The 19,112-nt window shown below is 36.5% G+C and overlaps 1 protein-coding gene across 11 annotated transcripts in view; it reads left to right on the top strand.

Moving 5' to 3' along the window:
- Positions 1-19,112, top strand: part of LOC138306390 (uncharacterized) — a 256,651-nt gene that overhangs the window by 72,580 nt on the left and 164,959 nt on the right. For 7 of the 11 annotated variants that reach the window (XM_069246833.1, XM_069246834.1, XM_069246829.1 and 4 more), the window contains 2 exons: positions 568-915; positions 1,307-2,542. The exons of 3 other annotated variants lie outside the window; for them this stretch is intronic. In XM_069246833.1, coding sequence (XP_069102934.1) covers positions 588-915; positions 1,307-1,446 — 468 coding nt within the window. In that variant the 5' untranslated portion in view covers positions 568-587 and the 3' untranslated portion in view covers positions 1,447-2,542. Of the gene's footprint in view, positions 1-5; positions 103-567; positions 916-1,306; positions 2,543-19,112 lie in introns of those variants that run through there. One more of the 11 variants, XM_069246828.1, reaches the window with a different exon arrangement.

Below are 19,112 nucleotides of genomic sequence, written 5' to 3'. Positions count from 1 at the left end.
TGTAGGTAACCTCTAGATCTCAACTCTGACCTTGGAACAAAAATGGCTTAACCACTACACGATACGACTGGTTATAGACAAAAACAAAGATTTGAATCAAGTGTAAGACAGTGATTTTTCTCCTTATATAACTGGGGTCGGTAAACGACCCCATTCTCAATGCCATACCCCCTATTTTTTTTTTCCAAAGTACAATGAAAAATTCCCAAATCAAATTGCTGAAAAAACAAATAAAATCCAGAAATCTCTCCCCTCGTTGTCTAATCTAAAACAAACTACTCTGAAAACTGTTTCGATGGTCGTCACCTTTTGATAAAATGAAACAATTTACTGTTTTACAATATCTAATTACATATAATACCATGATTAGTAATGGTTAACATTCCCAAAAACTGCTCTTTTGCGATTGAAAATTCCCAATTTTGATACAAAAACTTCCCAAAATACCCTGAAAAAATCACTGTAAGAAGAAAGTTTATTTTTGCATAAATTATGTGCCAAGATTTCTGGTGTACCTAACTTACTTACTGTATAACTTATTCGGTTATTGATGTTTTTCTGTTACAGATTTAAATTAACACTTCAAAATGGCTGCCAAGCGAGAGACCAAGACAGAAGATATCAATGAGGAAGTCATTTTAAAACATAATTATCTTGTCGACGATCTGAGTGTACAGATAGTGGAAGACGACTTTCAGTCATTGATAGATCTATTTAAGGATTGTCCCGGCGCGCCAAAAGACTTAATCAACATTACAACTATTCAAGAGCTATTCGTAAAGCTCATCAAGAAAAACGAAAACATCAGCATTGGACGCTATGAATATTTTACCGAACGGTTAGAAAAAGTTGATAAAAGTTTGGCTTCTTATGTGAGAAAAGAAGAACAGGAGATTAGAGATATTCAGAACGCAGGTAAGCTTTGCATCATGCAATTTTTTATAATTATGATTTCTTCATCTAATTGGCTGACATTAATTAATTGTATACCGCTATAATAATTTCTTGTGTCCTAAAGTAATAATGTTGTCCGCCTGTCCAACTCTCTGTCTATCTTGTCGGTCCATGTAACTGTCCAAATCACTGTCCCTGAACATTATAATAAATAACATATCAGGGACGTTTATGAATAATTTCTAACCCTTATACAAGGTTCATAGACAGGATTTCTCATATTTCATTAATTTTACATTGATTGTTTCCATATCTCGGCATAAATATATATAAATATATTATATTAATATTAATGTATACACACATGGGCAAATAATTGACTATAATAGTTTTAACTCTGCCTTTCTTGTAGGTCTATCACCAGCGAAACGATTGCGAACGGAGCAGGAGTGTATCCAGCAGTCTAATTCAGGTGTGTTATTAGACTTTAGCATGCTTACAGTAAGACAAAGCCTTATGCTATGGAAATTGACAACAATCCTAGCAATCTGATTGGTTCAATTATTCCAACAATTTACTAACACCATCTGATGACACAATCTTCCTACAAAATATTGCCGCCATTATTCAAGATAATTTTCTGTGTGAATTCAAATTACCATTCAAACTGAAAATATTAGCATGTCTTGATTATTGGACACTGACATATTCTATGTCAAAGATGATATGAAATACATGCACCTATAGTATACGTAATAAGAATATATTCTCAAGACGTGGAGAAAAATTGACAGAGTTGCTTCCCTTTGTTTCTCTCGGTCAGTGCACATTTGAAGGTCACGATTGAGAAACACTAACAAGCTTCCAAATTTGGAAATTCATATCAATTACTATATTAGTTATATTGAAACTGAATGTTATCAGCTGAAAAATACTTAATACTAGCATTGGTCGTATGGCCTGAGACAACCAATATATTGAATAGATCAACTACTGCTTTTCAAATTGATCTCTTGATCAGCAAAGACTTCATCAGCAGAGACTAGACCAGTAGCGATTTGATCAGTAAAGCTTTGACCAATACAGACTTGTTCAGCAGAAGCAGAGACTTGATCAGAATAGCCTTGACCAGCAGTGACTTGATCAGTAGAGATTTGACCAGTAGAGACTTGATCAGCAGAAGCAGGCTTGACCAGCAGAACAAGAGACTTGATCACCAGACTTTATCAGTAGAGCTTTGACCAGTAGAGACTTGTCCAGCAGAGACTTGATCAGAAGAGATTTGATCAGAATAGACTTGACCAGAAGTAACTTGATCAGTAGAGATTTGACCAGCAGAGACTTGACCAGCAGACTTGGTCAGTAGAGACTTGACCAGCAGAGACTCGATCGGTAGAGACTTGACCAGCAGAAGCAGAGACTTGATGAGTAGAGACTTGACCAGCAGAAGCAGAGACTTGACCAGCAGAAGTAGAGACTTGACCAGTAGATACTTGATCGACACAAGCAGAGACTTAACCAGCAGAACAAGTAACTTGATCAGCATTCTTGACCAGAGATACTTGACCAGCAGAGATTTGACCTGCACAGACTTGATCAGCAGAAACCTAATCAGCAGATACTTGATCAGTGAGAAGACTTGACCAGCAGAGACTTGATCAGTAGAGGCTTGATCTACAGAAACCTGATCAGCATACTTGACCAGAGAGACTTGACCAGTATACTTGATCAGCAGAGACTTAATCTCCCCGCAGAGACTTAATCAACTAAGACCAGAGAGACTTGACCAGTAGAGACTTGACCAGTAGAAACTTTATCAACAGAAACTTGATTAGCATACTTGACCAGAGAGACTTGACCAGTAGAGACTTGACCAGTAGAAACTTTATCAGCTGAGTCTTGATCAGCAGAGACTTCACCATCAGAGGCATCACCAATAGAAAATTGATCGCCACACTTGACCAGAAACACTTAACCAGCAGTGACTTGACCAGTAGACTTTATCAGCAGAGACTTGATCAGCAGAGACTTGACCAGTGGAAACTTGATCATCGGAGACTTGATCAACAGAAACTTGACCAACAGAGACTTTACCAGCATACTTGATGAGAGAGACTTGATCAGCAGGAACTTAATCAGCAGAAACTTGGTCAAAAGGGGACCTGACCCGCAGACTTGATCAATAAACAGAGACTTAATCAGCAGACTTGGTAAGTAGAACTTTGATCAGCAGAGACCTGACCAGAGAAACTTGATCAGTAGAAACTTGATAAAATAGGGACTTGACCCGCAGACTTGTTCAGCAGAAGCTTGACCTATATAAAATTGATCAGCATACTTGACCAGAGAGATCTGACCAGCAGAAACTTGATCAATAAACAGAGACTTAATCAGCAGACTTGGTCAGTAGAACTTTGATCAGCAGAGACCTGACCAGAGAAACTTGATCAGTAGAAACTTGATAAATAGGGACTTGACCCGCAGATTGTTCAGCAGAAGCTTGACCTTCAGAAACTTGATCATCATAAACTTGAGCAATAGGGACTTGACCCACAAACTTGATCGGCAGAGGCTTGGCCTAATGAGACTTGATCAGCATACTTGACCAGAGAGACCTAACAAGCAGAGACTTTATCAATCAGCAGAGACTTAATCAGCAGACTTTGCTCAATAGGGACTTGACCAGCAGAGACTTGATCAGCAGAGACTTGAACAATGATACTAGATTGTAGAGGCTTGGTCTCACTCAGTAGACACTTAATCAATGAGCCTTATCACACAGCAAACTTAATCAGCAGCAAAGTACTTGATCAGTAAGGACTTGACAGCAGCAAGATTGACCAACAGAGACTTAGTCAGTAACTGATCACTTCACAGAGACTTGATCAGCAGAGACTAGACCACCAGAAAACTTTGATCAGCATACTTGACCAGAGAGACTTGACCATCAGAAACTTGATCTGTAGAGGGACTTTGACAAGCAGAGTCTTGACCAACAGAAACTTGATCAGCATACTTGACCGGAGAGACTTTGCCAGAAGATACTTGATCAGCAGAGACTTGACCAGAGAGACTTTCATGTGCAGGAGACTTTATCACTCAGCAGAACTTAATCAGACGAGACTTGATCAACAGAAATTTGATCAGCATACAAGACCAGTAGAAACTTTAATCACTCAGCAGAGAGACCTATCAACAGAGACTTGATCTGTAGAGACTTGATCAGTTGAGAAATTGACCTGCTTTAGACTTGATCACTCAGCAGAGACATGTTCAGCAAAGACTCCATCAGTATAGACTTGACAGCAGTAGAGACTTTTCAGTTCAGAGAATTACAGACTTAATCGCTTAACAGAAACTTAGGTTTGATCAGCATACTTGACCAGCAGAGACTTCATCACTCAGCAGAGACTTGATCTACAGAGACTTGACCCAGTAAAGACTTGATCAGTACAGACTTAAAATCAGTAGACTTGACCTGCAAGTCTTGATCAGCAGAGACTTATTCACTCAGCAGAGACTTGATCAGTAAAGACTTGACCAACAGAAAACTTGGTCAGCATACTTGATCAGCAGAGACTTGGTCCAGTAGGAACTTGACCAACAGAAACTTCATCAGCATACTTGACCAGCAGAGACTTGAATCAAGCTGAGACTTGACAAGAGAAGACTTGGTCAACATATTTTGATCACAGAGACATTGACCACAGAGACTTGACCGTAGAGACTTGATCGGCTGCAGACTTGACCAGTCTGAGACTTGGTCAACTAATATTGATCACAGAGACTTGACCTAAAGCAGACTTGACCGGGTAGAGACTTAGATCAGCAAGAGATTTGACCAACAGAAACTTTATCAGCATACGTGAACCAGCAGAGTCTTTATCACTCAGCAGAGACTTGTTTAGCAGAGACTCGATCTGTAGATACTTAATCAACAAAGAGTTGACCAGTAGAAACTTGATCAGCTGAGACTTTGATCAGCAGAGACTTGATAGGTGCACTTGAACCGCAGAGACTTGATCAGCAGCTGTAACTTGATCAGCAGAGACCTTTTCTCCAGGTACTTCGGCTCTTTCCTCCACCAACAAACCTGGCACGTCCTATATGATGACCTTGGCTATTAATAGGACGTTAAACTAATAAAACCAAACCAACCTTATTTTATTATAATTTCTATGTCCTGTAAAACTGGAGAGGACTATTATAGTGTTAGTGTCAGTCTGTCTGTCCTGTCTGTCTCTCTGTCCGTCCGCCATCTGTCTTTCTTTCTGGATGATGGATTTCCAGATTATAACTTCTGAATTTAGTGATAAATTTTGTTGAAACATCATGCAATGGTAGTTTATGAGGTAACACATCTCTGGGTTGATGATTGGATTCAAAAGTTCAACTACTAATGTCCACTTACTAAAAATAGATTAAGGTCAATGTAATAACACTGGTGTGGACCAGTAGGGGTCGCTATAATTTTGTTTGTAGTACTGATATAAAGCTTTACGAGAACACTTATTGATATATACAAAGCTAAGATAATGTCATTAGCTAATAGTTTTTTGATATAGAATATCGGACCCCTGATGTTTGTTTTTTGTAAGAACTGCCAAGTTGCAATATTCTTTTGTGGTATACATCACAACCATGAACCATGCTTGGGATGTATTGCTATTTGTCCATTTGTCTAAAACATTTCACTCTGCGAATGGTGCCGGTGTACAAAATGTACTATGGCCATCGGTATTATACTTCTGTTATTAACAAAACATGAACAGAAAGATAAATCTTTTTTGACACTTTTCAAAGAAATCTACATATCAACTATAAGTTATAAGGTGATATGTGTAATCGGGAAGGACGCTGTGGTGTAGTATAATCACCCATAAAGAATCTAAAATAAGGATATAAGGCTTTGCGTCAAATGAATATTGTATTACCGCTAATGGCAATAGACAAATATATTACATGTGATAAAACAATTGGTATCGGGCGGATTACGTGATAAATACAAATACACCACTGCCAGGATGTTGTCTTAGTGAAAACACTTCATTGTATAGTTGTGTAGGATAGATTGAAAAGAATTATATCGGCCTTTATACGTTATATAACGTCAGTAACATTTTGTGAAAATTTGCAGGAAATACAATATTTTGATTGTTTTACGAAAAATCAAAGTATGGATAGAGTTTTATGTCCTGGTGAAATAATTTTCAGATCCCTGTGTACACCAGGATAGATCCAAATACATGTATATATAAACTGTAACTAATTCTCAGATCCCTGTGTACACTAAGATAAATCAAAACATATATAAAACTGTAACTAATTATCAGATCCCTGTGTACACCAGGATAGATCCAAATACATGTATATATATAAACTGTAATTAACTCTCAGATCCTAATGTATTATAAACTGGAAGTTATTCTCCGATCCCTGTGTAATCTAGGATAGATCCAAATATATATAAACTGTTACTAATTCTCAGATCCCTGTGTACACTAGGATAGATCCAAACATATATATTAACTGTTACTAATTTTCAGATCCCTGTTTACACTAAGATGGATCGATATAGATGTAAACTATTACTAATTCTCAGATCCCTGTGTACACCAGGATAGATCCAAATATATATAAACTGTGACTTACTCTCTCAGATTCCTGTGTACATTAGCTAGACTGTATTAAAACAGGACTATGATGTCATCTTTTGTCGTCACCAGTGCTTGTTTTGTGTATAGGAACGAATCAGGATATATAGGTACTTGTCGAAGCGAGAGAATGGCAGATAAGATAGAACACGAAGTTCTTCTATCGCAATATTTTCTATATTTAACTTTGTTTAATACGACTAAAGTTCTAAACAAATTTTACCTTATAACTTTACAATTAGAAGATAGTCAACAATGCATCATCGGATCCGGAAGTGTATATATATATATATAGACGCGTCGTAAAGATACTGGTGATACTTAACGTTACACTAGCGTAACGTCGAACGGCGGTAGATACGGACAAGGGGCATGGATTAAAATGATGGCATATAAGGATATTTTCCAATATAGAAATACAAAAGTTATAGATGTATCGAATCCTTTTATAAATATGGCCTATAAGACCATGTATATAAAATGTATGTGTATATATATCTGTATATTGTGTCTGTTTCTGACTAGTCTTCGAATTCAGTTGAATTAAAGATTCCTGTAATGTTTTGTCTTGTGTTTGAATGGAGTTTCCGATACGCATGTTTAGAGGACTAACATAAACATCTTTATTTCACTTCCAAAATGTACATATGTAACGGTATAAATGTTAATCTAGTACACACAAGGCTGCAATTAAGCCGTTCTCGGTTAAGAAGTCAAATACGGCGATTGTATTTTCATAAAGCAACGTTAACGTAAGATTTAATGAAAAAGATAGTATTACGATATTTGTTATTTGACATCAGTACAGTAGTATTTCCTGTAAATAAAATTGAGTACCATGATAAATACAAATCGATAAAGTGACTAAATTGAACACACTACATGGATATTTTAAGAAAAAATGCTCGACTCAAATTTTTGATCATAATGCTCTCTAATTCTACGACCCCGGCAAAAGGACATTACAGATAGCACCCTAAACGGTCAAATGTTGTACTGGACAATATAATACATACGTGTATCAACAAAAAGTATAGGTGACATATTGAATTCGTGGAACGCTCAATTTTGCAGTCACATGCTTCCTGACAGTGACGACACAATAAGAGATTAACGATTTAGTATACATGTATCAACCTTTTAAACTTCTTCTGATTTTGGGTAGAGGATTGATTGACGGTTGGTACAATAACAGAGTGATAAAGATGACCCGGCATAGTATCACTAACCTTCCATCTCTGGGTCTTGAGTTGGAAACCAGTGTGGGACAATTACATATACCATGTAGTGACACAGGTCGATGTTTTTACTTCTGATGCTTTTACTTTTCCAGTTATATGTTTTGTACGCTGCCAGTTAATATGTTATACACGTAAAAGGATGTTAATTAAATGAAATAACAACACCCTGACAGTTTACCAAGGTACTGTACATTTCGATCGGTGCCGTGTGGACTTTATGGGGTTTGATTTACCTGATGCCGCTGGACGAGTGGCCGCTGATTTTTTTTTTTTTTTTTTTTGAATACCTGTTGAGTAAACACAATTCGTTAAGTGTTTGAGTAACATAATTGATGTGATTTAAGAGTTATATTTCTTTTTCTTATAGACTAAAAGTTGTAGGAACATATCGTTTAAATACGCCATATCAAATTAAGAATCCCAAAGCTCTTATTATCCAAAAAATATAAAATAAAGAAATGGGGATTTTATGAAAACTAACAATACGTGATCAGAAACGAAAATTTGATGAAGTGTCCGAAACACATGTGTCGCTTATCTCTTTGGTTCACTCAGCGGTATCCGGGCAATAGAGTGGTAATCAGGGAGTACATCGGTTTTTTGCCATTTTTTCCGACATCGGACAACACGGTCAAAAACAATATGTCACACATCATTAACATAAAAAGGAGGCCGTGTTCGTAATCGTACGGCCGTTTGTTTCGAAACAAAATTTTTAGGGGACTGATGATGCAGTGAATATCAACCGAACATAAAATGCTAATCGGCCGTTTATCATATGATGTCCGAGCGATAACCGGCCCTATTTACTGGACATCGTACGAATATCGCCCGAGCATCTTACGGGACAAAGAACGATAGTTGTACCAGGCCCGGACGAATATCGGGCCGTGGGATTGCCGCTCGATTCCCGGCCAAATTAATGGCGATATTAAACGATGAGTGAAGGATATGTTGCCGGTTATAAAAATCTACGGGAAAACCGGCGATATTTTATTGCAGCTAACAAAAAAACAACACACAATTTTTTTCTTTGTATTAACTTATTTTTTTTCTAGTACCCTGTACCCTGTACCCCGTACCCTGTACCCTGTACCCTGTACCCTGTACCCTGTACCCCGTACCCTGCACCCTGTACCCCCGTTACCCTGTACCCTGTATCCCTGTACCCCGTACCCTGTACCCTTTACCCGATACCCTGTATCCTCTACCCTCTACCCTCTACCCTGTACCCCCTACCAACTACATGAGTTGCTATTAACGGCCTATCGGCTTGCGCATGCGCGGGTTATGGCGCTTAGCCTTTAGATGTTCGGAGTGAATTACAATAGATTAATAAAGGAATCGTTTCAAGGAACATCTTATTTACTTGATATAAAAGCAATTTTTCAATTACTTTCATACCAATGGCAGATCGGTCATTTTATTCCGAGTCATACTTGCGTACTCTGTACCCCGTACCCTGCCTACCCTGTACGGTACCCCTGTACCCCGTTACCCAGTACCCCGTTATGACACCTAAGATGTTCGAGTGAATTACAATAGATTATAAAGGAATCGTTTCAAGAAACATCTTATTACTTGATATAAAAGCAATTTTTCAATTACTTTCATACCAATGGCAGTCGGTCATTTTATTCGGAGTCATACTTGCGTACCCTGTACCCAGTACCCTCTAATCTCTTCCATGTACCCCCTGTGTACAAGGATTATATTTAATGATATATGAAAAAATTATATATAAAGTATCTCCTGTGGGTGCGGGGCGCTTGGGAGGGGGGGAGGGTGTTACGAAATATTGAGGACTTTTGCCCCCAATTACGTTTCATCTTCCTACGCCACTGAAACATTAAGTCTATTCAGTTCCAACATTACGTTTCAAAACGTATCCTTGGATTCAAAAACCAACACGATCAGATTATAGGGTTGGAAGTCTTCTTGGAATTCTAAGAGTCTCAGTTGAAACTCGAAAACTAACTTTCTCGCAACATCTCGTAGCACTTCCTTCTCATTGGCAGGCGAAACACATCTTCTTAAGACGCTTGAACTTTTATACTTGTGACGTAGAACATTGATTTGTTCACAATGACTTCGTATCTGATATTATTTCTATTCTTAGTTAATACAACTTAATGGATTATATTCAAAACCATGTGAATTTTTGATATTTTCTTTCGAAGACAAAGTGGAAAACGCTATTCAAAAGAAACGTCTGGTCTAATGAGAACAATGAATTTTAAAACCTTTTAAATAACGACAAAGACTTTGTAAGAATGAAATGCATACACAATTCGTATGAGACACCATTCAAATGGCTAAAATTACTACCACGTGACAATATGCAAAAAAATAAGACAAACATTGAAAATTCTTGTGCGAATTCTGTGTGCGAGTGTTCACTCTTGCGAATATTGCAGTGAGCTTTGTCGTTGCCAATTAACTACGGTGTGTAGGGTGAGCTACAATTACCCTTTATTACATGGGTATTTCACAGGTCTTTCTGTTAGACATGCTATATATGTGCTTTTGGGAAAACATCACCCGATATATGACCAGTTGGATCTATCAGATCGAATTATTACTGATATTTTTCTGTTTGGAATACGCTTTCTATGTAAGCTACGTACATTGATATTACATGTATTAACGAAGTTTAATAAACAAGTATCAGATGTAGCATTATTCTTCATGTATCTTAAATGGTCATTGATAGTTTATGAAATACATTTATTATTATGTATCCTTAATTGTGTATGTATAGATGTGTACAGATTAACATATAATTTTCCCTTTATATCTCATTTGACGAATAAAAGATATGAATGATAGAAGTACATAACGTTATATATAGTAGAACTAGAACATATTCTTACACAAGCTTCTGACTACTTAGTTTAAACATATTTTATTTGAACAAAGTCAAAAGGAATTAGGCACAAGTTATACAACTTAGAATTGCCCTCTCCCATACAAATGTATATGATGTTACATAATCAAACATACAATAGCTGATTGTATATCAAATTATATGTAAAAGAAAGAAAGAAAAAAGAAACAAACAAACATTAATAATTATTGGTAGTCACATTTGATTTGTTTAGCCATACCAGCACCCACATTTTATAGCTACATGTCCAACAAAAAGGTGTGAGGGCCCATTATATGCCTCTTCAAATAGAAAAACTTTTAGATTTTAGATGTGCTTTTAAGATGGCACCATGATGCTTATCTTGAATTTTGGAAATAACGTACCTGAATTCTCTGATTATGTTTTTATTCATATATTCACACTATATTCTTGTCCCAAAAACCCCATTTGAGAAGGAAAACCACATAACAGAAGGAAGGATTTTTAATTAACGTAACAGATATTCCGTTTTTGGTCAGCTGATTTTATTGGAAGGTGGTCTATCACTTGAACACTTGCAAATATAGAGTAATAGCACGGAGCTTCTGCCGGATGAAGATTACGTTCGTCGGATCATAAAAGCGTTTGAAAAGCCAGATTATATAATGCGCTAACTTCAAAGCCTCGCATTCACGATTATGGGATTTTTTACATTGGTTAAAATAATGGCGGCCCCAAACTGAAGGTGTCAGTGCGTAGGATTGAATTTTGAATATTGAGTCTTTTCTTATATTTTCATACATGTGTTACCCTTCGGGCATGAAGAGCTGCGCCCTTATAACTTTAAAGACTCATTTTCGCCAAACTTTGCTAAGATCTACATTAAAGGGACAATGAGGCTAACTTTGTTACATAACCACGAAGCAAAATATGGCATAAATGTATTGTTGTTCATTCCTTAGGCCAAAAAAAAAGTATTTAGGGTTACATCGGCAAAGAAAAAAAAAAATAAATAAATAGGGTCGGTAGGTGCGTAGATTTTTTCCCCCCTTTTTTAGTGTCTTTCACTCTAAAATAATGGCCGAAACCGGAGTCTGAGATCGAAATCCGGACTTTTAATTTGTTTTTCGTAGAAAAGTGGAAAAAATAGGGTCGGGGGTAAAAGTTTAGGGTGGGGCGGGTAACCCTAAACAGACATTTTTTGGCCTTATGAAACATATAGCAAACAATATTGACAAGATCCAAGACATCATTAAGTATTTTAATTGATACCGTTGAAATTCTTAATCGTATAGTAATACATTATGTACGATTAGCAGGTACAATATGTACGCTGTACCTACTCCCGAGCCATGTCACGTACGTTAACAAATGCAATCCATAACCACCGAAGAGTTGATGATATGATTTTTCAGACAACAATATGTACATAAGCTTAAGAGCTATTTGAGCACTTTTAGAGAAAAGTTGCTTTACTCCACTGCCAAACAAAACTTGGCATACAAGACGTCTGCCCGCAATGTGTAATGACGGACAGCAAGCGAGTTTGAACATTTCACATACACTGTACATTTCACCACCGTTGTCTTTTCTGGCATATTACAGTAAAACCAAATAAAGTAACTTTCATTAAAACTGTTTTTTGTCCGATATTGTATGGAAATCAATCCGATACGGGTTGATGTCCATACATAAACAGGCGCGTAGATGAAGGGTGTTGGATCTGTAGATGAATTTCACTTTATACTTATATGTAATTGTTACTCTGAATTAAGAAAAAAATATATTAAATCATATTATTATAGACGTCCTAGTGTGTTTAAGTTGGTACTTTTATTATCAACCCAGAATACAGGGGAATTAAACAGGTTAGGAAAATATATAGATTTGGCTTTAAAGCTACGAGATAATTTAATTTCTAATCTAAGTTAATTGATATTCCAAGGTTTTGAAATGTGCATTATTAATCATTGATCTTATGTTTTATGAAATAGTATATATACATAACCAATCATACACAATAATTATTGCGTGCGAACGAAATGTTTGTTCAGCACGTGTCTGCATTGTTTATATTGTATATGTTTATGTCAACTCTCTCCTATGTTGTAAAAAACAAGGAAATAAAAGAATCTGAATCTGAAATCTCTGAATCTGACAACGAAATCGTCATGAAACAAAGAACATCAAAAATCATATGAGAACTAAACTCGATGAAAAGTAGGGCTTTTTTAGGCGAGCGCCGCTGGCGCGAAAAGGTTTGAAAGGGGTCCGGGAGAGTCCTCCCACGAGAACTGAAAAATGAAAATAAGATTTCAAATGGTGCCATTTGATCGCTTTTGGAAGTTTTTGTGTTGTGATCTACTACCATTATGCAAAATATTTAACACCAAATAAGCCGTGCTGATACATCTGTAGGGTTTGTCTATTATGAAATATTTTTTAGTCTCATGTTGTCATAGAAATGCAATTCATTTTGAATATAATTTCAAAATTGTGCTAAGTGTTCAATGAATGTGTTGTACTTATATATAAATTACTAACTTGGAAGCTATGGAAATTCATCCCTTCTGTTAGCAAGATCTGTTCGTAATTTAGAAGTAGGGAAAAGTCCAGATCATCCCCCAATGTATACTAGTAGTAACATTCTTTATTTCTTATTGTTCATCCGCTATGATTTCACCAGAGAAACTTCTTTTTCCGATAACGTACACTGGAGTACAGAATACATATCAACATATAGATACCGAATAATCTGTCTCTTAAAATGAGCCCATTTTCTTTTTTGCTCGTTGCTTATTGATACGCTTATCATGTGACCCGTCTCTTAAATGAGCTCCATTTCTTTTTGTTGATTCATTTTGATTCAAAATATTTTTTATTGTCAAAAAATACAATAATGGATTAGGCACAAGTTATCACAACTTAATAATGCCTTCTCCATAATACATGTATATACAATACTTTGACAGCATACAATCATATAATTATGTATATATACAGAAAATATTGAAGAAATAGAAAAAAAATCAAAATGAGTTTGAGTTTGTAGCTATTGAAAGATCATTTTGTTTTCCATGTTGGACAAGTGTGGAGCACCATAAAGCAAAATATTAATTGAAATATTACCATATTTGTGAAACAATATGGAATAAAACATCCTTCCTTTGCCTAGTATAAAGACTACTTCAAAACATAATGAGTATAGCATTTCACATTGATTACCACATTCGCAATAGACGAACACGCGAACAATTGCTTAAACAATGGTAGATCAAACTGGGTATCTATTAATGCTGGAGTACCTCAGGGTTCTATTTTAGGTCCTTTGCTTTTCTTAGTGTATATTAACGATATTGTTTCTAATATTGATTCCAATAAAAAACTTTTTGCCGAAGACACTTCTTTGTATGTGGTTGTAGAAAATCCTTAAACAACACATGCCATATTAGAATCAGATCTGGGGAAAATAAACAATTGGGCAAGGCAATGGCTTGTTACTATCAATCCAAATAAATTCGGAACGGTTTGAATAAGTAGGAAACGAAACCGCCCAAATCACCCCATCCTTCATATGAACCAAGTACCTATTAACAATGTCGACTCTCATCAGCATCTCGGTGTCTACTTCTCCGCTAATGGGAGTTGGGCAGATCATGTCAATTATATGATTTCTAAAGTCTCTCCAAAACTAAACTTTCTGCGATCTTTAAAATTTAAACTTGTTAGGAACACTCTACACTCAATTTATTCTTCATTTATAAGGCCCATAATGGAGGTATAGTTTGGGAATACATACCTCATGAACTAAAGAAAAAAACTTGAGAATTTAAATATTAAAGCAGCTAGAATAATTACAGGTGCAATACATTTGGTAAGTATTGATAAACTGTTCATCGAATCTGCATGGGTCAGATTATTGGATCGAAGACAAGTTCATAACATTATTCATTTCCACAAGATGTTCTATTATTAAACACCTGAATACTCTATAGCATGATCCCAGAAACTGTTTTCTGATGGTTCATTCATATGGATACCTAGACACTCGGACAGACATTTATTACAGCCTATCATAAAAACATTCTATCATTTTTCTTCCTTCTGTTACCAATGGATCTATATTTCGCTCAAAAAACTCTTTATCATAATGCATTCACAGTGTTTATCAAGGGTCAAATATATTCTGCTTTTCTGAGTGCTGTGGCTCATTCATCTTTATCCGCAACTGCTCCCACATACTGACCGATAAACTACTGCAGATAAACTTGTGCTTTATATCCGTCAATACGATGTCTGTATCCGTCACGATCACGTGAATTTGTTCGATATCTGACGGAACTTTTTCTAACTGACCCAGAACTGAACCTTCCGGTGAATGAAACGTCAGTCAGTTCTACGTTCACAAAAAATGACGTTTTTTACGATATCGAAAAATCTTCGGGTGTCTGTCGTTTTTTTGGCTTATGACAAAAGGTATTGTATTGTTACGTTTTTTATGGGTATTTATTGTTATTTGAGTATTTTCATTAGTGATTTTACACATGAATAGAATCTTTAATGATGTGAAAACCGCTTTCTTTACACTCTGCCTAAAAAGTACGACTCTTATCAGCTTAATTAAGTGAATGAATCTGTACCTCCGCGAATTTCAAAACAAGTTCTGTCAATCCTTTCGTACCAGGGTAATATATACTCATGCACGACTAAGAAATGGAGATTGTGCAGTGCTCTACCATAGTGGTATCTATCTGTAACAATATTGTACCACCACCTCCACTATGAGGTGTGGTCGGAGACAAGAAACATTTTTACTTGAATTGTCGATTTGATGAAATAAGATGACGCTACCTTCACTCATTAGATTTCAATGTTACATTGGATCTTTTTGGAGATGAATCTTTTTCTACAGCTGATAATAAATCGATATTCTTAGCCGTACAGCATTTCATAATTAAAACGAGCAGATTTGTTTCTGTTGAATAGTTATATGTAAGATATTACAGCCCACACATTTCATTCGAGTTTCAACTTGTTATATAGACCTTTATTCATTATCAAATGTTAATGCGAGTGAGTGAGTTATCGTGTAAGAATGGTGTTATCATGTTCCAAAGATATTAATTGCTGTAAAATACATGGTGATAGGTTTACAGAAGTGTCTGGGACACTTGTTCCTATTTCCAATTGATTTTATATTCGTTGCACAATGTATGCATATATCAAAATAAAGAAAGTTCAAACTAAATAAAATTGATTGATAGGGAGTGTATACAGATACTAGGATAGGTAAGTATAACCTGTAACTAATTCTCAGATCCCTGTGTACACTAGGATAGGTAAGTATAACATGTAACTAATTCTCAGATCCCTGTGTACACTAGGATAGGTAAGTATAACATGTAACTAATTCTCAGATCCCTGTGTACACTAGGATAGGTAAGTATAACCTGTAACTAATTCTCAGATCCCTGTGTACACTAGGATAGGTAAGTATAACCTGTAACTAATTCTCAGATCCCTGTGTACACTAGGATAGGTAAGTATAACCTGTAACTAATTCTCAGATCCCTGTGTACACTAGGATAGGTAAGTATAAACTGTAACTAATTCTCAGATCCCTGTGTACACTAGGATAGGTAAGTATAACCTGTAACTAATTCTCAGATCCCTGTGTACACTAGGATAGGTAAGTATAACCTGTAACTAATTCTCAGATCCCTGTGTACACTAGGATAGGTAAGTATAACCTGTAACTAATTCTCAGATCCCTGTGTACACTAGGATAGGTAAGTATAAACTGTAACTAATTCTCAGATCCCTGTGTACACTAGGATAGGTAAGTATAACCTGTAACTAATTCTCAGATCCCTGTGTACACTAGGATAGGTAAGTATAACATGTAACTAATTCTCAGATCCCTGTGTACACTAGGATAGGTAAGTATAACATGTAACTAATTCTCAGATCCCTGTGTACACTAGGATAGGTAAGTATAACATGTAACTAATTCTCAGATCCCTGTGTACACTAGGATAGGTAAGTATAACATGTAACTAATTCTCAGATCCCTGTGTACACTAGGATAGGTAAGTATAACCTGTAACTAATTCTCAGATCCCTGTGTATACTAGGATAGGTAAGTATAAACTGTAACTATTCTCAGATCCTTGTGTATACTATATAAAGTAATACTGTAACTATTCTCAGATCCCTGTGTATACTAGGATAGGTAAGTATAACCTGTAACTAATTCTCAGATCCCTGTGTACACTAGGATAGGTAAGTATAACCTGTAACTAATTCTCAGATCCCTGTGTACACTAGGATAGGTAAGTATAACATGTAACTAATTCTCAGATCCCTGTGTACACTAGGATAGGTAAGTATAACCTGTAACTAATTCTCAGATCCCTGTGTACACTAGGATAGGTAAGTATATAACTGTAACTAATTCTCAGATCCCTGTGTACACTAGGATAGGTAAGTATAAACTGTAACTAATTCTCAGATCCCTGTGTACACTAGGATAGGTAAGTATAACCTGTAACTAATTCTCAGATCCCTGTGTACACTAGGATAGGTAAGTATAACATGTAACTAATTCTCAGATCCCTGTGTACACTAGGATAGGTAAGTATAACCTGTAACTAATTCTCAGATCCCTGTGTACACTAGGATAACTGTTAACACTAGGATAGGTAAGTATAACATGTAACTAATTCTCAGATCCCTGTGTACACTAGGATAGGTAAGTATAACCTGTAACTAATTCTCAGATCCCTGTGTACACTAGGATAGGTAAGTATAACCTGTAACTAATTCTCAGATCCCTGTGTACACTAGGATAGGTAAGTATAACATGTAACTAATTCTCAGATCCCTGTGTACACTAGGATAGGTAAGTATAAACTGTAACTAATTCTCAGATCCCTGTGTACACTAGGATAGGTAAGTATAACATGTAACTAATTCTCAGATCCCTGTGTACACTAGGATAGGTAAGTATAACCTGTAACTAATTCTCAGATCCCTGTGTACACTAGGATAGGTAAGTATAACCTGTAACTAATTCTCAGATCCCTGTGTACACTAGGATAGGTAAGTATAACCTGTAACTAATTCTCAGATCCCTGTGTACACTAGGATAGGTAAGTATAACATGTAACTAATTCTAGGTATATAAATTCTTTAAGTAATTCTCAGATCACTGTATACACAAGGATAGGTAAGTATAAACTGTCAATATTCTCAGATCCCTTTGTACTTAAGGGTTGATAATCAATCCTTATATTTACGTTAATCCATTTAAAAATCACGCTGTTGAAAAAAGTCAAATTATATGTGTTAAGCATTGAAGTCACTATTTTTTAATTTCATCGGGGTATGAAAGAAATTTTGTTTGCAAACTGTATGAATCCGTCAATGTTTCTATTGTGACGTCATGATAACGTCGGGATTTCCGCGCCATCCTCGGATTTTTTTTTCATCCTGGAATGAAAAAAAGGAATAGACCAATCAGAAAGCCAGTAACAAAGAGAAAATTAATTATGTCGATATAAGATTATTATACAAATTTGTAACATTGTAACAGTTATCGTACATGTATGTACAGCTACGTAACAGCCGTCAGTCTGTACCCCTGCTCGATTCAGCGGGCGGCCGCCGGCGACCCAACTTCGCTAGCAAAGGGTATTAAGTCCGATTCTCTTCCTACTACCCTTGGCATATCTCACTTCAGAACAGGTGTTTTTGCTTTCAAATTCTGATTGGATGCGGCTAGGTTCAGGCGACCAATGAAAACGCAGCTTTGATTTGTCAACAAACCTGAACTGAAGCGGTAGTATAGTGACCTACATTTGTATAATGAGGCATCAGGCATGTCTGTCAACATCAACTCCTAGCGAAGTTATATTACTATCTATTTAATCAATTAGATGTTTTATACCAGCTAAATGAACGTCTTGGAGACGTTGCTCTCCAAACAGATTGGAAAGTACGTGCGTGGTTTATGTTTCACAAATTAAACAATTAAAAGATATACTACGATCTCGTTACAAAATTGGACACTGCAGAACTTCTGCATGAAACGCAAAAACTGGTGTCCGAACTCACTAATAAACAAATGACTCACACACATGTTCATCTTTGGTATTTTGAATCTGTCGCAAACAACACGCGTGTTTCATAGGGCGCTGCCATTTTTTCAACCATACAACAATGATACGAGCTTTTTAATTGGTTGCTTATTACGTAAATGGAAGGGGCGCAACTGCGGTGATCCAGCAGGTGGCGCAGTGCGGGACTACCCGTTCTGAAGTCAGATCTGCCAAGGGTAAAAGTAGAGTATCGGCTTATACCCTTGGCTAGCGAAGTTGCCGGCGACCCGGCGAGGCGGCTAAGTCACTCGATTCAATGAAAAAGTGCGCCGGTTGCGCGACCGGCGTACGCCGGATCAGCCGGTTTTGAATCACC

This window comes from Argopecten irradians, chromosome 13 (assembly GCF_041381155.1).
Source record: "Argopecten irradians isolate NY chromosome 13, Ai_NY, whole genome shotgun sequence".
In the NCBI taxonomy this organism is placed as follows: Eukaryota; Metazoa; Mollusca; class Bivalvia; order Pectinida; family Pectinidae; genus Argopecten; species Argopecten irradians.
The sequence above is the reverse complement of the archived record's forward strand: the minus strand, read 5'-3'. Positions and strand labels throughout refer to the sequence as shown.